Here is a 19873-nt window from a genome sequence, read left to right as displayed (position 1 = left end):
CAAGTTGACAGCAAGGTGCAGACAACTGTCGGGGTGAATACTGAGGACTTTCCGTGCAAGGGATCAAAAAGTCATGTTGATTCTATGGAAGACATTTGTTCTGAGCCACCTAGACTATTGCTCTCAGTTGTTGTCACCACACAGTGTTAAGCGGTCAGCAGAACTCGAGGCTCGTAATGAGACGCAGTATATATATATATATAATTAAATATATATATATATATATAATTAAATATATAATTAAATATATATATATATATATATATATATAATTAAATATATATATATATATAATTAAATATATATATATATATATATATATATATATAATTAAATACCTCCCAACTGGCATACACAGGGCCTGGAGGTACTGCAATCCCAGAACCACAAACAGTTAGAGACCTATGTTTATGCTGTGCTCTCTTCACGTTCCTTGCTTGGCTCTTCTCCCCTACCTGTATCCTTCCATTTTTTTTTCAAAGATAGTAAAGTGTGGTTTTAAGAAAATTTGACTGCTTTCTCTAACAGGTAGAGTGATCATGCAGAAGCTTGTCATTTTCAATATTGGAAATATAGCTGCTCCAGACTGAACGGGGGTACAATTAAACTGCCAAAAAAAAAAAATCTTTCAACCAATGATTGATAATTATGGGGACCATCCTGAAATATGAGGTGTTATCCTAGAAGAGAAATTATAACGGAGATAAGATGCCAGAAAGAAAATACCCATTCCTCATAGAAAATAGTGTTGGACCGAGAGATTCTTCTTCATTCTTGTCAAGGGCATGACAGAAGTCTCTAGCACTGGCACCATGGTCAACTACACCCAGGATATTCTGTGGGTTGGTGGGTGTTAGAGACTATGTTTTATTTTAATATAGTTTCTATAGCCAAATGTTCTAATGACCCTTCTCGAAGCAGGGGCTGACTTGAATTGCAAAAATACATCCAAACCATGCCATCTTGGAAAGTAGACATAAAACTATGATGAAGTTGATGGTCATGGAGTGATGAAACTGGAGTCAATTCCGATGGGATTTGAAATAGTAAAAGCAATCAGTCAGCTATCCTACATGTTCTACAGTTTAACGAATTGAGTTAATGAAAGAGGGATGCGTGGGTGTGCATACAAATGGTAAATGCCATCAGAATCCTGAATAAATGTTTTAGAAGTCCTGTGTTAACCTGAGAACATTAAAATCCAACAAACATGCAGGAAAATAAATGAAAATTTAAAAGCAATTCAGCTTAATTTACCTGCCCCAATATATATATATATATATATTACAAACACCTATATATAAATGCACGTGTGTACATACATGCATATATATATATATATATATATATATACACACACACATTTAAATATAAACACGTATAAATTAAGGAAAGCAAGATAGAGAAGTGACCCAATTTACAGGTTCTGATATTATCTGTCACCACTTGAAATAACCACAGATACATTGCAGATGTTCATTCCAACACTAAGATAAGGAGATTTCTGCTTTATTTAACACCAGAGATAATAAAATATAAAGAATCATCCATTTCAATCATTTACATCAACCCCAATCTCCAACAAACACAAACAGTCTGTCATTAAAACTTGAATCAACTCACAACAAACATTTCATTTACTGCTTTGCTTGGGTTTTCTTTTGATTTTATAAACTTATGAGAAATACTTTTACAGACGAATGGCCTTTCCCACAGTTGTTCCTCTGGAATGGAATCGATTATCAAATCTAGCAGCACCAAATAACAATTGGCCTGATAATAATACCTGTTGTTATTATTATAATTGTTAGCACACTGGACAAAATGCATAGTGACGTTTTGTCTATCTTATGTTGTGAGTTCAAATTTCGCTGAGGTCGACTTTGCTTTTCATCCTTTCAGGGTCGATTAAATAAGTACCAGTTACGCACTGGAGTCGATACAATTGACTTAATCCCTTCCCTCAAAGATTTGAGGCCTTGTGCTTCTAGTAGAAAGGATTATTATTATTATTATTATTTTTATGGTAGAAATGCATAATTTTTCAAGTGATTTGTTATAGTTAATTAAATCAACCTTGTACCTGACTTTTTTCTTTTTAATAAATATGATAATGATGAGACAGGATGAAAAGCCGAGTTAAATCCCAGCATAATTTGAACTCAGACCAAAATATTACCATTAAAATGATGGAACAAAAATTCTTACCAAGAATTCCTCTTGTTTTCATTGACAAACCATTTCCTTTCAAAATATAAAAATCTAAGAAATCTGTCCGGTTTTCTTGCTTTGGATGAGTTATTCTTTTGACTTCAAATTCCACAAGTCCTCCTATTCTGACAGCAATGTTTTTACCATTTCCAAAGTTAATGACATCTGATGTTGGTAGCATTAGTGTCGATTCAACTGTCCAAGAGAAAGGTTTGGAGTTAATTCGAACATGTTTTGTTGTTGCTATGAAAGTGAGTCCAGGAGCAACAATCTTTATCTCTCCCATGTACCTCTTCCAATGTTTCGGACGACCTTCAATGATGACTGCTTCAGCTTTAATACCTACAAAGAAACAAGTTCCAGTTAAAAGCTAATGTTAAATCTCAGATATTTTTCACGTGACTATTTTTCCTGACTTTCTTGTTTTTCTCCTAAATTTATATATCTTTATATTCCTTTCTGTACAAGTTTTTAGATGCTTTGATGTCATTTATCAATTGCCTGTCCATCTTTTATTTATTGTACGATGTAATTATTACAAGATATAAAATAAGAAACAAAATGTGTTTGTAAGTGATATTAAAACAGAAAAGCTTTATAGGAAAAGGGAAAAGTGTTCTAACGTGTGCTTGGATCATCAACAAGGATCATGGGTCGTTTCAAGTGCCCAGCTACATTAAAACATATTGGGATTGATAGACCCTGAATGTCCATAATGAAATGAGGATCTCCACCACCTGAAAAAGAAAGAAAAGGAGGAATTTTAATGATCATTAAAATTTACAGTAATTAAAATCAACAGAAACAGCTGAAATGTGTGACTCATTATTGTTGGTGTATATTTATGACTGTGTAGTATGTCTGTACTAGCATTAGTTTAACATACATTTTTAATCTCAAAGTAGGCTCAAATGACACAGTAAATTTACAGCTCTATTCGGTCTGGTGTCATTTGAGCCTCCTTGTTAATTACTCTCTCAAATAATTTTAGGTTAAAAAGAATTTTTTATTTTCTCTTACCACCACCATATTTTCCATATACACCAAATGTTCTGCTGTCTGAGGGAAACAGTTCATTCACTTCACCATGGCCCAACAATTTTCCTGTAAAGAAACAACCAGGCTTATTAACTGATAATAATAAATAAAACTAGTCTAAATAAAAATTTTCAATGGAGAACATTGGGTCTGTTATCTGTTTTGATATTAAACCTTTTCTGAAACTGCTCGGGGTTCAAGGATACAAATTCAGAATCATTTCTATAGTACTTCTACAATCTTGCCATGGGCCCTCAACTGATGACGGGGCTCTAAGGATGTCATTGTGACATGCAATATGTTTGTCTTGAGTATCTGTTGTTTAGACCGAGCAGAGTCCATCCTCCTCCAAGTCTGGCCATAGCTAGCTTCTAGAAACAGGGGGGAGAGACAAACTGAGAGAAAGAAAGAGAAGGATTGACCCTAGTACATGATTGGTACCTTTTTTGATCCTGAAATAAGGAAAGCAAAACCGACCTATGCAGGATTTGAACTCAGAACACAAACAACTGGAAATGCTCACTGCAAAGCAATCTATGCACTGCTTCAACGACCCCTGCCAATTGGCTGCTATACAGAAATTCTTTACTTAAGCAGAGGATCAAAGCCTGGCCATTGTGGTGAGAGCATAGGACCCCAACCACTAGGGTTCCCTCCCCTGTTTATCCTAAGGATTATATCAGTGAAATCAAGGGTTACCCAAGACAACAGTTATTTAGCAAAGAACAGTTTCCCTGTTTTCAATAACAAATTTAAGATAACAAGATGGGGGAAATCTTATTTTTCTAAGCATCAACATCATCGACATAACCAGTTATAATAATTACAACAAGTGGAAATCCCATGTATCTGAAAACCATTCTTACCGTTCTTTTTCTGAGATTTCAAAATTTCCATTGAAGTTAATGACATCAAGTAATTATACTGTAAATGAAAGAATAAAACATAATTAATTTTATTGGATGGTCCTTAACTTGGTTTTTTGCTTCCGTAATTATCTCCCTTATTTCATAAAGTTAGAAATGAACCCTTCCAGTAACCCTTTAAGGATTCTGATGACTACCAAATGTAATATTCATTCCCATTGTTTTGAATTTATCATACATTATATCTGTGGTCCCCAACCTTTATTTAAATGAGCTTTCCTCGCAGACCCCTTTCAATATGCTTATCCTTGTGTGTGTGTGTATGAAATTTTGAATTTAGTTCACAGACCCCCAGTACTACCTTTGTGGACCACCAAGGGAACGACTGCATTATATCATAGCTACAAGATTTCAATGTGATTGTTTATTTTAACAAAGATATTTATAGGATAGGTGTCAGAGGCTGGATCCAGTCAGTTTGAACATAAAACATGTAGAATATTTAGGCCTGATATGGTCAGTTTAAATGCTAAAGCGTTATAGATTAGAATTGTGGTAGTGACCAGGTCGCAGTTGAGACAATGAAAATTCCAACACCAAATAAAAGCAAAGAAACCAGGCATGAGCAACGATTTTTGAGAAGCAGGATAGATAACCCATGTCTGGTCATCAGGAAGGCCACATGAGACATGGCTCATCATCAAAAAGACTACTAAAAAAATATTCTGTTGGTATGTCTTTCAAAGAGTTCCACAGGCCACAATCTGTTCATGGCTGTAATAATTAGTTAAGCGAAATGAATAGTTTTTGAGCATTTTCAATTAACTAATATGCGTCTCCCACACTGTGTTAAAACACACAATCTCAGATCAAATCACCTGCTTGGCATGTACACCTCCAAAACCTTTTTAAATTGTTTTATTGCCTTCCTACATTGACTGCAATTTATTCATTTCTAACAAAGGTATTAAAATCTCATAAGTTTAAAGGTGAGTATAAGCACAGGTATTACTGTGTCGTTATGAAGTTAGCTTCCCAACCTTATAGTTTCAAGATCAGTCCCACTGCATGACACCTTCAGCAAGTATCTTCTACCAAACTATGACCAAAGCCTTGTGAATGAATTTTGAAGATGGGTCAAACAGTAACACAAGAACTTCTATATAATAACCGACACAGCCACTGAGCAGTCATCTAAACTGCTAGAAAGAGCATCCAAATCCTCAATCACACACTTTATAGTCTTAAGATAAAGAAGTCCACAAAGTTGGACAGTGTAAATCCTAATGTGCAAAAAAGACTGGCTGGCCATGGTCAGAAAGCCTTTTATCATAGAATTACTAGATCAGACAGCATGTTTGTGCTGGTAAATTGGAAAAAAATTTCTTCTTTTACTATTGTATACATACCTTGAGGGCAAGTTTTACAGCAGCTTGTTGCCACTTCACTTGTTCCTTTTCATCTGAATTAAAAAGACTGTTGTCTACGGCTTGCTGGGTTGATAAGAAAGCAAAGATCTTCTCTGGAATTTGATGGCGTTCAGCTTCTGTTAAAAATCTTTTAGATTTTCCAGATGATGAAGGTAACTGTGCTGATTCAACAGTAAATTCTTTAAGTCCTTCTGATGTGGAACAATGGAATGTAGACTTGATATTTTTAACTGATTTATCTGATAATGTTCCTGCAACCACTATTTCAGAGCCTTTCTGGAAAGTTTTAAAATCTGCGCAAGTTGTTTTGAGTGCAGCGTTATCGGCATATTCAAATTTTAGCTTAAGGGCAAGAATGGATGTTGCATGCTCATAAAACTCTTTTAATTTGGTTGGAATATGTTCAGAGGATGAAATTTTGTAAGAAAGCCCTTGGCTTTGAAAAGAAAGCTGATTGACCAATTCATAATTTGTATCTCCAAGGAAAATGCTATAAATTGGAACATTCATTGTGTTGGCTTGACGGACATTGTCGAGGATACGAGGGGTCTTCAATTCACCTTCAGAAGCAACACCATCAGTCAGAAAGAAAACTGCTTGAGCCCGGGTGGTCTGAGGTTCATCAGCTTCTTTTAGCAGAGACAAGCTTTTTAAAATGGCATTATTAATATCAGAACCTGAAAAACAAAAAAAAAAAAATATATAAATACTTTATTTCATATGTTCATTTTAAGCATATATCTTATTATTAACTAAAATATCTACACAACTTTACTTAAAGACAGCAGTTTTAACATTAGTATATCAAGTGGCAATAGCAGAAAGCTAGCAAAAGAACGATTTTAACAAGTTGTTTGTTCTTTTAATGGTAGAACAAGACAAAGCCATGATGATTTTTTATTTTTCCTTCCTGTATCGTGTGCAACACATTAGTGTAGCTGGTGCTACTTTAGGATGTGAGTACACTGAATAGTTGCATAAATACTGTAGGCCCCAGTGCCTTGTTTTGCTCAAGGTTGTATAATAAAAAGATCCTGAATGAACCATCATATAGACAGAAGTAATTTTCCTGCTGGGGTGAAGGATCACATGGCCATTAATATTAATGTTGATATAAAGTTTTATGTCTATTGCTGGTTATGTTCCTAAACTACAAACATTATTTTAGTTATTTAAACTAGGACAACACAAACGTATTTAATGAGGTAAAATAGAAATGAGTTGCTGTAAAAGTTAGATATGTGAGGAGCCAAATGAAGAAAATAGAAAGTATAGACTTCATGTTAATTGTAAGAAATGCAAAAAATAAACAAAAAGGGATTGAAATAATTCAATAGGGCCAGAGATATCTTGTTTGGGTATCTAAGAGATAAAGTACCTGAAATTGAGAGAGAGAGTACCTGAAATTGAGAGAGAGAGTACCTTAAATTCAGAGACAAAATACCTTAAATTATATTCCTTTCTTATCAATATTATAGATACAATTTCCATGAACATTTCAATCTTCAAACTTTCTGTATTCTTATAAAATACTCCATTAGCATCATTATGGTTGAAATTAGTTTTAGGAAGTCAAGATTTATTAAAGTAGATTTATTTAAAATTTGCTAAGGTTTCAATATAAACTATTGACGTTTTTATTGAAACCATTACTAATTTTAAATACATGAACTTTATTTTAAATTACTGCAGAAATAAAATGAAGATTGTGTGAAATATTATATTACGGCTCAAAATTTAATCCAATCTTACTTTGATTACCTTTCAGTAGCAATCAGATTGTCTTGTCAAATTAATATTTCAATGCAGAAGATTGCCTTTAATGCTAAAAATACTGCAATGCAGTTGAAATAGTCAAACAGACAGCACAGACCTGTAGAAAGAGTTTGAAAGCATCACTATAAAGCTAGACTCTTCTATTTTCAAAATTATTATCACTTTAGAATTAGAATTTCATTTCATTCTACTTACGCCCAAATGGTGAACATTTATCAATTTCTTCTTTGGCCTTATCAATGGATTTCTTTGTGACTGAACTAAGTTCATCTTTCCAAGCATTAACATTCTGGTTATAGAAGACAAGTCCAAATCTATCGTTTTGTTTCAAATCAGAAAGGATGGTGTACATTACAGACTTGACCTTGTCCATGCCAGTCAAATGCATGGAGCCACTTACATCTAGCACAAAAATAATATCTTTGGGTAGAATTGGCCATTTATTAATTGACAGAAAATGCACAAAATAGCCATTAGATACCTGGAAACAAAAAAAAAAAAATACCAGATAAAAATATAACAAAATTTAAAAACTTTAATTAGGTTTTAGGTGTAATGCAGAAACCAGAAGCGTTGGTACAATGTCACAGTGTATCTCTTGATTAGATGATCTCATTAACCTGACAGTAACATTAAATCTGTTTAGTCATACACAAGAGACTCCGCCAAGATATGCTGAAGTACGAGATTAATCACTCAATTCTTTGCTATAACTTGCAGCAAGTGGGAAACATAATTACTTTGAGTTAACCCTTTTGGTGCCAACCTGCCTGAAGTTGTCCCTGGTTCTGGGATACAAATTTCCTACTTTAGAGTGATCTAAATTAAAACTGTCCATCAAAATTTCATGAAACTGTTTCAAACACCAGCTTTATAATGACAGTTATTTTACTAAACTTTTCATGATTTCCTAAATTAATTGAAACAGAGTATTTCAACAGAAAAATTGTAATAAACGGGATTAGACCATTGTCAATTAAATAATTAGAGAAGATGGACAGAATTGGTAACGAGGTTTGATGATCAACTGAATAGCTTTGCAGGCATTAATCTAATGTTAGATTTCTTTGGACCTTTTGTATAGCTCTGGCTTTTCCACACAACTCTGGACCATCCATACAGCTTAGCACCTTCCATACAAATCTGGACCCTCTTTTTAATTGCTTTAGCTAGAATCTCTTTCATATATCAGAAGTAATATACAAGTATTAGAAACAGTATATTAGATGCAAGTATATAGATTTGTATTGAAAACAGTATAAAAGAACAAGTGTCTGATATAAAAATTAACTTACCAGAAGATCGTTACTGACATCGTCTTCTCCTCTTTTGACATCAAACTTAATACAAAATTCACCAACAACATGTTTACTTAAATTATTTAGTTGGAATTTATTGGCCGAATAAGTAACCGCAACTGAACGGGAAGTCATTTCTTTAATTGTTGCTTGTTGATTCATACCTAAAACAGAAAATTTAACTTGAATAACATCTGGTTATTTGGGGTTTCTTTAACCTTTTTTAAAATATAAAACTTTTAAATTTATTTCATTGTTTTCAGAATTGGTTTTAGAAAGAGTACAACTTCATTATTAATTTCCTGTATAAATTCAAATATATTACAAAAACATTCACAACCTGGTCCTTTTTCCACTCAATTCTTTGAAACTGTTCCGGTGTATAAGCCATACTCAAATGCGACTGCTGGTCTTCCATAAACAATCTTGCCCAGACTTGTGCCTGGGAGGGTAACTTTCTAGGTGCAATCCCTTGGTCAGTCATGACCGAAGGGGGTCTCAGCATATATAATTATTACAGTGTTGAAGAACTTACCCATCATTGGAGGTACTTTTATTTTGGTAATATCATTTGTTTCTTCAATATTGACGTCAATGTCTAGATTTTCCACCTCTTGTCCTGGTAACAAGTACATAACATGTTGATATAGACCAAGTCTTCGCTTTAGTAAACCATGGTAAATGACAGAAATATTTACTGTACTTTTAGCAGGAATATTTAACTGTAAGGTAAAAAGAGAAGTCCTTGGTGGACTGCAAAAGAAATAAGAACAGATCTGACTATCATTGATGGAAGTAACATTCTTTTTCTTTAATAACTTCAAAGAATTTTTTTTTTTAAGAATCTGATGAAAAATTTGTAACTTGGAAATATTCAAAAGAAACTGTTTTACAGAAATCTTTAACTTTTACATGGTTTTATTTACAATGAAATATTACAATGTGTAATTTTGAAAACAAACAAAAATTCTGTTGGATTTAATAATATAATGAATTATTTTATGTACATTTTTGTTTTGATTTGATATTTTTAACGGAATAAAACAGATAAAGCTTAGATAAAATTATTGTTGAAGATTTTAATTAAAATCCATCCTCACCTATACATTAAAACAGGTGGGTGTTGTCTTTTATCGAAAGTACCAGAGATGGGGTGAAAGGAGTACAAAAAATGTCCAGCATTTATTTAAAAGAAATTTGAAGGGTTTAGTCTTAAGAACTCAGTACTTGGGTGAATTTGCTTAAATCTGGTACTTATTCTAGTTTCTCTTTTACTGAACTTCTTTTACAAGGATGTAAACAAAGCAACATCGTTTGTCAAGTGGTGGTGGAGACAAACACAAACACACACCCATATATATATATATATATATATATATATATATATATATGGCAGGCTTCCATACAGTTTCCATCTATGAAATTCACTTAGAAGGCATTGTTTGGCCCAGGGCTAGAGTAGAAGACACTTGCCATGGTAGGATTGAACCTGGAACTACATAGTTGCAAAGTGAGCTTCTCAACTACACAGGACCAAGTCTAATAAATGACATCGGCCCCAGCGCTCAATTGGTACTTATTTTGTTGACCTCCGAAAAGATGAATGGCAAAGTCGACCCCAGTGGCATTTGAACTCAGAATGTAAAAATGGACAAAACGCCACAAAGCATTTTGTCTGCAGTGATAAGAATTCTGCCGGCTTTCTGCCTTCGACTAATAAGAAATATTTCAGTGCTGCTTCTTTACAAAGAGTTCATCCAAGATCTCAACAAGACTCATCAAAAATCATTTAGTTCAGCATTATTTGTATGTGGGTGGGGGGTGCCGGAGGAGCTGGTGGCTTCCCTTCTTGGCAGAATCTAAATCACAGACAGAATTGTTATAAGAGACAGGCCTAGTAGCAGCAGCAGTAACCTACCAGTTGTATATCTATGTCACTGAGACAGTTATTCATTTGATGACAGCAAAAGGGTTAATTACTTGATTTAATTATTGTTTTCCTTCATTAGATAATAAAAAGTTAATTAATTCTCGTCTACTTGAGAAAATATGTCAATAATCCCCCCCCCCTTGTGTCTTTAGAAGCATTTTATGGACATTATGTAACAGTTTAAATATTAAAGTTTAACTTACTGTATAAACTGGCGCCTGGCATTGTGCACCTGGTCTGATTTTGTCACCACTTTACCATAATATGAATGGTCAGCTATGTTCCTGAATAAATAGAAGATATTAGCAGAAAATAGAATGGAGAGAATTCAATTATGATATTTTCTTTTCATAATTTTCATGGTCCCTTAATTTCTCTTCTGTATTGTAAATATATACACCCACCATGAATTATATCATTTGCATTTTGTTACAAACTATATATGAGGGGGGGGGGGACTGGAAAATTCCTGGCTTTGCATAAAAAGAAAATAGAGGAGGATCAGTTAATTATGATTTTATCTAACATATTCCCCTCTCAGATTCACACACTTATTGAAGTGGTCCTTCAGTTTTTCTAAGCCCTGTAAGAGAACTTGGAAGGTTGGGTCTCCAACCAAGCCTTTCATGATACCCTTAAAGCCAGGAACTTTTCAGCACTCCCTTGGAGGACTAGTTTTATGGACACATTGATGTTTTTGGAGATTATAGCTTTGGCTGTTGTCTTCCTACTAACAAGTGTTCTGCCTTGTGATGTCCATTTTTCTCTTCTTCCATACTCACTCTCTCTCTCTATCTCATTAGCTTCAATATATTAATTTAGTAACATTAGAAAAAGATCTATCTTTGATGAAAGGTACTGCCCAAAACAGTAAATTTTCCTTCTTCAAGAAAAATTATTTTATGCCACCCAGAAATTTGCTGTTGGGTAGGCAAGTGGCATAGAAAAAGATAGTCTTCTGCCCAGCAGAGATGACAACCCAGCTTCCATTGTTAGCTGAAGTCATTTCACTTCTGTCATTAATTAATGAAAAGCATAAAACGTTCACAACATCTTATTTCTTATTGCATAATTTAAGGTCTTGTACCGCATCAGCAGAGGTCAATAATTGGGGGCCATGCCTATTTTTCCTCATGAGACCCACAAAAACAGAAAAGAAAGAATTTTAAGTTCATTTTTTTGATTGAAATTATTCAATGATATTTCATGAAGTACTTTAAGAACTTAAAATAATTTTCTGATTCGACAGAAAATTTTTTTTTTTATTTAATATTCTTTGTTAACTGTTTTTATATTTCATCTGCAGGATATGAAATGAAATGGTAAAGTACACACCAACAGTATTTCTGTAGTTGTTGATACAGGGGTTAAATGGTGGAAGTAAATTATTTCAGATGATGATGGCTGGGGGCAGAGCTGCAGCATGAAGAACAACTTTGATGATGATGATGATAAGGAAGAAAAGAAGTTACTGTTAGCAGTTGGTGTAAGTCTTACTACACTGCCAAATTATTGTATGTAGATGTGTGTACACACACACCCCATGCTGGCATGGGAACAGATGTTAAATGATGATGACGACAGCTCCTGAACCTAGAAATATTTTTCCTTAGATGAAAGTTCATTGTCATGAAGACATTGACTTCATTGTACGTTATGCTTATGGAGGGAGACAAAAAACCCATTTTACTCAGTTTAGTCGCTTGATGACTGAACTCTAAATCTGTTTATCATTAATTCTAAAAGATATTCATCATTAACGAAGCCTGTTTATCATTAAATAAACAACAGGTGGTCAATGTAACAACCGGAACATGTTTCTTACATTGAAGGATTCTTTCTTGTATTTCAGAGATGCAGTCAATGCCTGTCTGCAGATTTCATCCTCATTTCACAAAATACTTGAAAGCAAAGAAATCAAGTCAAAGAATCTGTTTGTTGCAACCATTGACACCACGACTTGTTCTTACAAGTCTTACCTTCACATTGCTGTTCTTGTTGTTACTCTTCTTATAGTCACAATATGTAAAGCCCCCTCTTTGTATTCTTATATATATTTCCTATCTTACACATTTATGCAAATTTCTATATTTTTCACAGTAACCTCGTCATCTTTATCGCAGTTAAAAAAAAATATACAAGTAATGCTCTGTGTTTAGTATTAATCATCTAAATACACACACACACATTTACATGTGTTCATGTAAATGTGCATGCACACGTTCTAGCTAGCTTGTATTCTATACTGTGCATCAAAACATGCATATGTATGTGTGTATATATATATATATATATAGATATATATATATATATATATATATATATATATATATATATATATAAAAGTATAGTATTAAATCTCCATCACGGCTGATCTTAGAAATTGGTTTCACATAAAGAATACAATGGCGTGTTAGGTAACAATCCGATTATATAACTTTATGCTCATCAGCGTTAGCGATATGGAAGGGAATATATATATACATATATACAGGGTTATTCAAAAAGAATATGGGCAAATAAGCGACGAACTGATGAGTACTTACGCTGTGAAATTTGATACATAAAATTGTTCTGGTAAAATCACATCCCAAATAATTTTCTCTGCCTTCTTGTTCTCATTGACCAATTCCCCTGTAATCAGGGTCGTGGAAAATCGGTAATGAACATCGGAATGAATCTTCACTTTCTTAAAGTATGGTGCTGACTGAAAAATGAAGCAATTACATCATCAAATGTTTAATTTTTATAACAAAATTTATTACAAACATATCGATTATAGGCACAGGTGTGGCTAGGTCAGATTGAGTTGGTCTATGGTCATATAAGTTCTAAGAATGAAAAATCGAAGCTAATTTTTTTTATAAAACTAAAAAAAAAACTTCAACATTGACTTACTAAATATAAATATGGCTGTGTGGTAAGAAGTTTGCTTCACATCTACATGGTTTTGGGTTCAGTCGCACTGCGTGACATCGTTCAAGTGTCTTCTACTGTTGCCTCGGGCCGACTAAAGCCTTGTGAGGAGATTTAGACGGAAACTGAAGGAAGCCTGTCGCGCGCACACGCGCTTATATGTATATATATATATATATATATATATATATATACACACACACACACACACACACACGTGTGTGTGTATATGTTTCTCCTCACCGCCGCTTGACGACCGGTATTGGTGCTTATGTCCCCGTAACTTAGTAGTTCGGCAAAAGAGACCGATAGGATAAGTAACGGACCTCAAAAGAAAATAAGTACTGGGGCCAATTAATTCGGCTAAAATTCCTCAAGGCGGTGCCCCAGTATGGCCGCAGAAAAATGACTGAAACCAGTAAAAGATAGGCGTGAAGATGTCTTTTAAAACGGCGGTAGTATTTCATCGTCGATATGTGAAATTGTAACAAAATATTTTGTAGTTTTAAATTTCGTATTTCTCTTTGATGAATTCTTGGCAATTTCTAACTATTATAACAACGAAAATTACATCAGACAAGTGGTTCCAGACAATTAGATTGAAGAAAGAGCAACAATGCATTCGTCATCAAAGAAACTAGCAGATAAAGTGTGTCAGTACTTTACATTTTGATCAGCATCTAACAATATCCCTTCAAAATGTTTATATAATTTCAAGAAATCGGGATTTTATTTCCTCACTTCAAATAATGAAGCACTGTTCTGACATAAACGAATATATAAAATTTTCCCTTCAATTGCACGACAGAAATACAGAAAATTCTGCCCCAATTACTTTGACAAAAATCATACTAAAAGAAAACTGCAGTTTACCTGAAATGCCAGATAAATTTCCTGACTCACCAGAAGAATCAATTATTGCCAGTTCTTCCCGGTGTAATGTATTGTTGTCTCCCAGAACATCTTAAATACCGGTTGATTCTAAAGTTTGTAAGTTAAATCGAAAACGTTAACTGCCTTCCAGGTTCAACGATTACGTGAGTAGAAAACACCAATTAATGCACCGACAAGAACATGGAAGCAAAGGAAATAACTCCAGTGTTAGTTGCCCAGCTATTTATGTAGTTCTTCGGCAGAGAAAAGGTGTAAAATATGTTTGGACATGATGGTAGGAAACATCTTGAAGCGTGACTACGGAGAAACAAGAGCAGCTTTGAAGCTCCAAACCTTGTATCTAAACCCAGTGAAGAACACAGTGCACGGATTGAAAAGCCAGGTGCCAACTCAACATGGTTTATACAGGAACTGAACCTTTTTAAAAGTGAAGCGATTTAATTGTCTCCAAAACCTATGCCTCCAAAACTTTTATGCAAAATTTCGATGGGAATGTAGATTAGTGTTTCAATGCCGTTAAGTATGAAATTATAGGAATCCAAGAAGCTCTTTATTGAACTTTCAGAAATGCCGCCTTCTGTTGCAGAAATACTTACAAGAAGCAGAGACTCTTGTATCACAACAAAAAATCATAGTTGGTACAATGTGCGGCAAACTATACAGAATATCACTGTTTTATTAATGGTAGCATTAATTTATTATCGTGCAAATGGGCAAGAAAGAGTGTTAACATTAGCAAAGGAATTGGACGAGTCCATTTGTAAAGTAAAAGAATAAATTGAAAAATAAGACTGTTTGAATAATACGAATGCATTGACGCAGTCTCTAATACAGATGACCCAGAAAGATTACAAAAAAGAAAAAAAGAAAACATTTGTTCAATGTAATAGTAGACGCAGCTATTAATCCTTTATCAGACTTGAACTGTTGTAAAGTTTCAATAACACATGGAGATTTTTAAAAATAAACTGAGACTAGTATGTCATGTTTGAAAGGATAAGTTAGAATACCAAGAAAGTGGTGAGATTAACAGATGTGATCTGACTGAAGTAGATCTTGCAATTTCCAGGTGATGTAATGTTTCCCATAGAAACGTTAGGATATGTTACAGGTTGCATTGAAAATAATGTTTAATGTTCTTAAGGTATATATAATTGTGGCTACGAGAAAGCGAAGCTTTAATATAAAGACGTATTTACGCTTGTCCATGACACAAGACAGATTAAATTCTTTGGCAATTTTGTCAATTGGAAACGATTTTGTAAAAATAGAAATTTTTATGAAAACATTTATAGATCTAAAATCAAGAAGAAAATGTTTTAAAAGAACTTATTGTCTCAACATCTCTTCTTTTGCTCAGGATCTTTAAGTATTCGTTACATCTCGAGTTTTAATCGTCAATTTGTTTCTCAATTTTATGTTTCTTTGTAATTATTTCACATTTATGCTTTGGTTGTAGATTATTTGTAAATCAAATCAATATGGAACTTATAACAAGTTGTTCATACATCATTTAAAAGAAAAACAATGTATTTACAGTAACCCCTCGACTATCACGGGTATTACGTCCCAAAAGCTCCCAAAGTATAAATACCTATCGGCCGCAGAAACCCGCGATATAAATTTACATATATTAGCCAGAAAAATCCGCGATGTACTGAGTGCGCGATAGGTGAACCGCGATGTGGCGGGGGACTACTGTATTATTGTTTAGTGTTTGCTAAAAAAAAAAAAAAAAAAGTAATTTGTTAAGCTACATCAAACGGTGTCAAAGAAGTCCAAATAGGTGGAAATGGTTATCCCACTTACAGAAGAAGTGGGTTTCCAATCTTGGTTGGAGAGTAGGGAATTGACAACAGGTGGAGTGTTCCCTACTGTTCGTTCCTAACCAAAGCATTTAATATACATTAATTTCAAGTTTTACAATTCAATAAAAGCCCTCAAATATGTTTATAGATATTTGTTAATTGCACAATTCCAGCAAGAACACTGAATCGGCAACAAGGAGGCCTTCCGCAGCGTTTTCTTCTTTCCTGTTCATGAAGACCCATCCCCGCCACCATTGACTTGCTCATAAAATGTCTGCTCATAAAATGACCAGCGGATTTATTTCACTTACTTCATTTACTGCACAGTAAGCACAATGGCCAACAAGAAGCTTTTTTCAAGTTGTGCCACTGTTATGTATTCTTTTGTTCTTTGTGGGATAATAAACAACTCACTGAAGGCATTGTTCTGTTTCTACGTGTTTTCTTTAAACAGTGTCTATAGCGGAGTGATACACGCTGTGCGCATCTGCCTTAAACACAGTTCATACTGCTTAGTAGATGCGCTTAACGAAATAGTACTACTAGTGAAGATGTATTCATATATACGTATACCTATGCATGCACATAGATATGAACATATAACAGCCACTATGATCCTTTTGTAAAGAGTTTCGTCCCACAATACAAGGAACAAGAAATAATGGAGATGGAGAAAACCAACCAGATACAAGTTTTGGTGGTGCCATTGGTAGAGATACCCGAGCAAACATGAATACTTCTTGTTATGACATCTCCATAAAATGTGAGGTTCAATTTCATTTCAAAATTTCTGAATAGTTATTGTCAAAGTTTGCACTATTTATAGAACGAGACATATTTTATACGTGGCGACTGGTGAGCCAGCGGGATGAAATACAGAAGCTTCTGCGTCTCAAACAGCCAAAAGTCTTAGGGTTCTTTTCGCCATGCTGTTAAGATGCTGTGAATCATCCTTCAGCTTTGGCTCAACTGTCAAAGATTTCAAGTATCAAATTCAACAGATTTACACTGGTGAAATTTGCAATGCAGCCCTCATCGATAAACTCAGCGATATAAATTGCCAAGAACTTTGAAAATACGAACTTCCTCAATCTAATCATACTGAAGTGAATGTCCTAGCACAGTCGTGAACAGCCTTTTTCGAGAAACGGGTTGCATGAGACATGGATCATCAGGCGGACCGCATAACTAAAGGAATTCAAGCTGAAGTTTTCATTAGGTGTGCCATTCAGAAAGTCCCGCGGACCACAGTTTGTCCATGACCGATCTAGCACCAGAACTTTTGAAAGACTCCATCATATAATGCTGATACTTTAATATCCCATGTCAATGGCCATATATCCCGATTCGTTGCAGAGTAGAGAGCCGACTATATTAAGTTAATTATGAAATTTAGTAAGAGTATGTAATATGCTTCATTTTTTTGATTGAGATTGTTAATTAATGGATAGTAATTGGTAAAAGACTGAATATTATCAGTGGTTTTAACTCTAAATACAAAATGTTGCCTCACAGGAGAAGGATATACCCAAATCTCCGTTGCACCTGGTATGCACCCACCCCGTAAGGGATTCATCTGATCCATCACCACCACTACACCATGTGAGGAGTACGATAATTGTAAATTCCACCAAATCCTGGAAAAGTTATAACAGATGGCATGTACCAAGGCATGTTTCATTTAGAATATGCCAAATATGCTCCAATACATGCCCGTCACTAAGGGGGCGTACTGGGCGGCACTGCACCCTCAGTATTCAATGGGGCACCCTCAGATTTACTAATAATTCCTGCTTTAGAATTATTAGACATTAGTACTTACCTAAAACGTTCAGAAGCACCCCCAGACACCAAAGTCTGGCGAGGGGCTTGCTTTAAGACTTGTCTACATAAACTTTGAATTCACGGAAACGGGAAAATGAGATAATGTAACTTTCACATTTTCTCAAGCGCATGAGATATTAAAAGAAGGAGGGAGACAAAAAATAAAAAAACCCTTGTCGCGGGGGGGGGGGGGGGGTTCTGTCCTATTTATTTATATTTCTCCAATACTGCAGTGATTTCCACCGATTTTCTTTGTTATATCATCTTACATCATTTGGTGGATGCTTATAATTATAATTAAATTATTGCTGGCGGAACTGGTAGAGAGTTGCATTTATATATTTTTCATATCGTAATGCCCCTCCCCCTCCACGTTTTGAATTCAAATCTTGGACGGTTCAACTTCACTTTTCAAAACTTCCGAATAATTGAATATAAACAAATCATGTGTAGGGATCAATTCACCGTGTTGTTAATTATAAAATAAAAGTCACATAAATTCAATTTATTATATCTGCAAACAGCTTCGGGGTCAAACTTCACTGATTGTAAACATTTTAACCAAAACAAGGGTTTGTACGCGCCCTTGTTTATTATAAATCGTTCGGTTCCACAAATAATGTAATATTTAAGAATTAATGTCAACAGGTCGTTACTCAATGTTCAGAGAAATTTTACAAACTTGATATTGTAACCAAACATTTATAAAACAATTAAATTCATTTAACCTCTGGCTGATTAGTATTGCATTGCTAATTTAATGTTGCTTAACTTTCGTTTTTCTTTTCTGTTATCTAAAACTACGATAATGGGAAAGCTTTGTTGTCTGTGAAGATTTTACTACAGAAGATAATTAAAAATTAATTGTACATATTTATCATCCCTGGAGATTTGAACCACTGAAGTCGACTCTGATTTCAGTGGTGGAAACGGCGGGAGGGGAGGGGTGATCAAAACAGCTTAAAGAATCACAGCCGACGAAGGATTAGATTCAGTTCTGGATTATAAATCCATTTCCATTCGGCTGTTTCTTCCTTACGAAAGAAGCCTGTATGTATTCAGGTAAATGGGGATGTTGTGAGGTTTATTCTTTTTCAAGTATTAATGAAAGAAAATTGAGAAAGTTATATTCTCGAATCCAACCCAGGATGTGAACTCAGCTCGCCGATAGCCACTTCAACCCCGATTCCCACCAAACAGATAACAAAACTACTTGAGTTAACAATCATTATTTCTTCACGGAAATCTAAACTACCACCAAAGTCAACTTCGCGGGGTTGATAAAATAAAATACCAGTAAAATTCGATTTACTCGACTTGTAACCTCTCACATAGATTTTTAGCTTCGCGCCTTAGCAAGAAAGTATTATTTCCTTATGAAACAAAAATAAATTTAGAAAATAAAATCTAAATTTAAAAAAAGAATTGAAGTTAAATGTGTCCCCTACCTTGTCATCCGCTGTTACAGTGTGGAAAGACATCAAAGTTATAAGAATTATAACAAACATTGTATATCGATGAGAATTTAAAAGCCGATGAGTTGTATCCAACCCTAAGTAAAATCTCCGACTGTTGTTATTTAATCTGAACAGCTGTTCTTTAGGTCCAGACCCAAATCAGACTGTGCCTTGTAACGACATCATAAGCAACAGATAAAAACAGCCGGTGGAGGTGAAGAGTGATAAGGTAGAGACACTACGCACACAAGGGTGATGTGTATTTCTCATAGTTGCTGGTAGACAAGGTGAAGAAATAAAATGATTATTAGCACTTATCTTCTCAAGCAACATTTAACAAACACACTAATTATACATATATATCTTAATCAAAAGTCATTTGTTTCCTGTTACAAATCCTTTCATTATTTATCGCATGTAGTAAG

At 34.4% G+C, this 19873-nt stretch overlaps 1 protein-coding gene across 4 annotated transcripts in view; it reads right to left on the bottom strand.

The window, feature by feature from the left end:
- LOC106873966 (inter-alpha-trypsin inhibitor heavy chain H3) overlaps positions 1–19873 on the bottom strand; it is a 27859-nt gene extending 7986 nt beyond the window's left edge. The window contains exons 1-11 of one of the 4 annotated variants that reach the window (XM_089340285.1): positions 19440–19873; positions 13096–13256; positions 10753–10833; positions 9155–9372; positions 8617–8783; positions 7517–7802; positions 5525–6222; positions 4116–4173; positions 3232–3315; positions 2835–2948; positions 2209–2553 (exon numbers count right to left, since the gene is read on the bottom strand). In XM_089340285.1, coding sequence (XP_089196411.1) covers positions 2209–2553; positions 2835–2948; positions 3232–3315; positions 4116–4173; positions 5525–6222; positions 7517–7802; positions 8617–8783; positions 9155–9372; positions 10753–10833; positions 13096–13256; positions 19440–19499 — 2272 coding nt within the window. In that variant the 5' untranslated portion in view covers positions 19500–19873. Of the gene's footprint in view, positions 1–2208; positions 2554–2834; positions 2949–3231; positions 3316–4115; positions 4174–5524; positions 6223–7516; positions 7803–8616; positions 8784–9154; positions 9373–10752; positions 10834–13095; positions 13257–14338; positions 15071–16478; positions 16637–19439 lie in introns of those variants that run through there. The other 3 variants (XM_089340286.1, XM_089340287.1, XM_089340288.1) reach the window with 3 other exon arrangements.

The sequence above is a fragment of the Octopus bimaculoides genome, chromosome 23 (genome assembly GCF_046866305.1).
Source record: "Octopus bimaculoides isolate indiv1 chromosome 23, ASM4686630v1, whole genome shotgun sequence".
Taxonomy (NCBI): Eukaryota; Metazoa; Mollusca; class Cephalopoda; order Octopoda; family Octopodidae; genus Octopus; species Octopus bimaculoides.
Note: the sequence above shows the minus strand (reverse complement) of the source record. Positions and strands in the feature narration are given on the sequence as shown.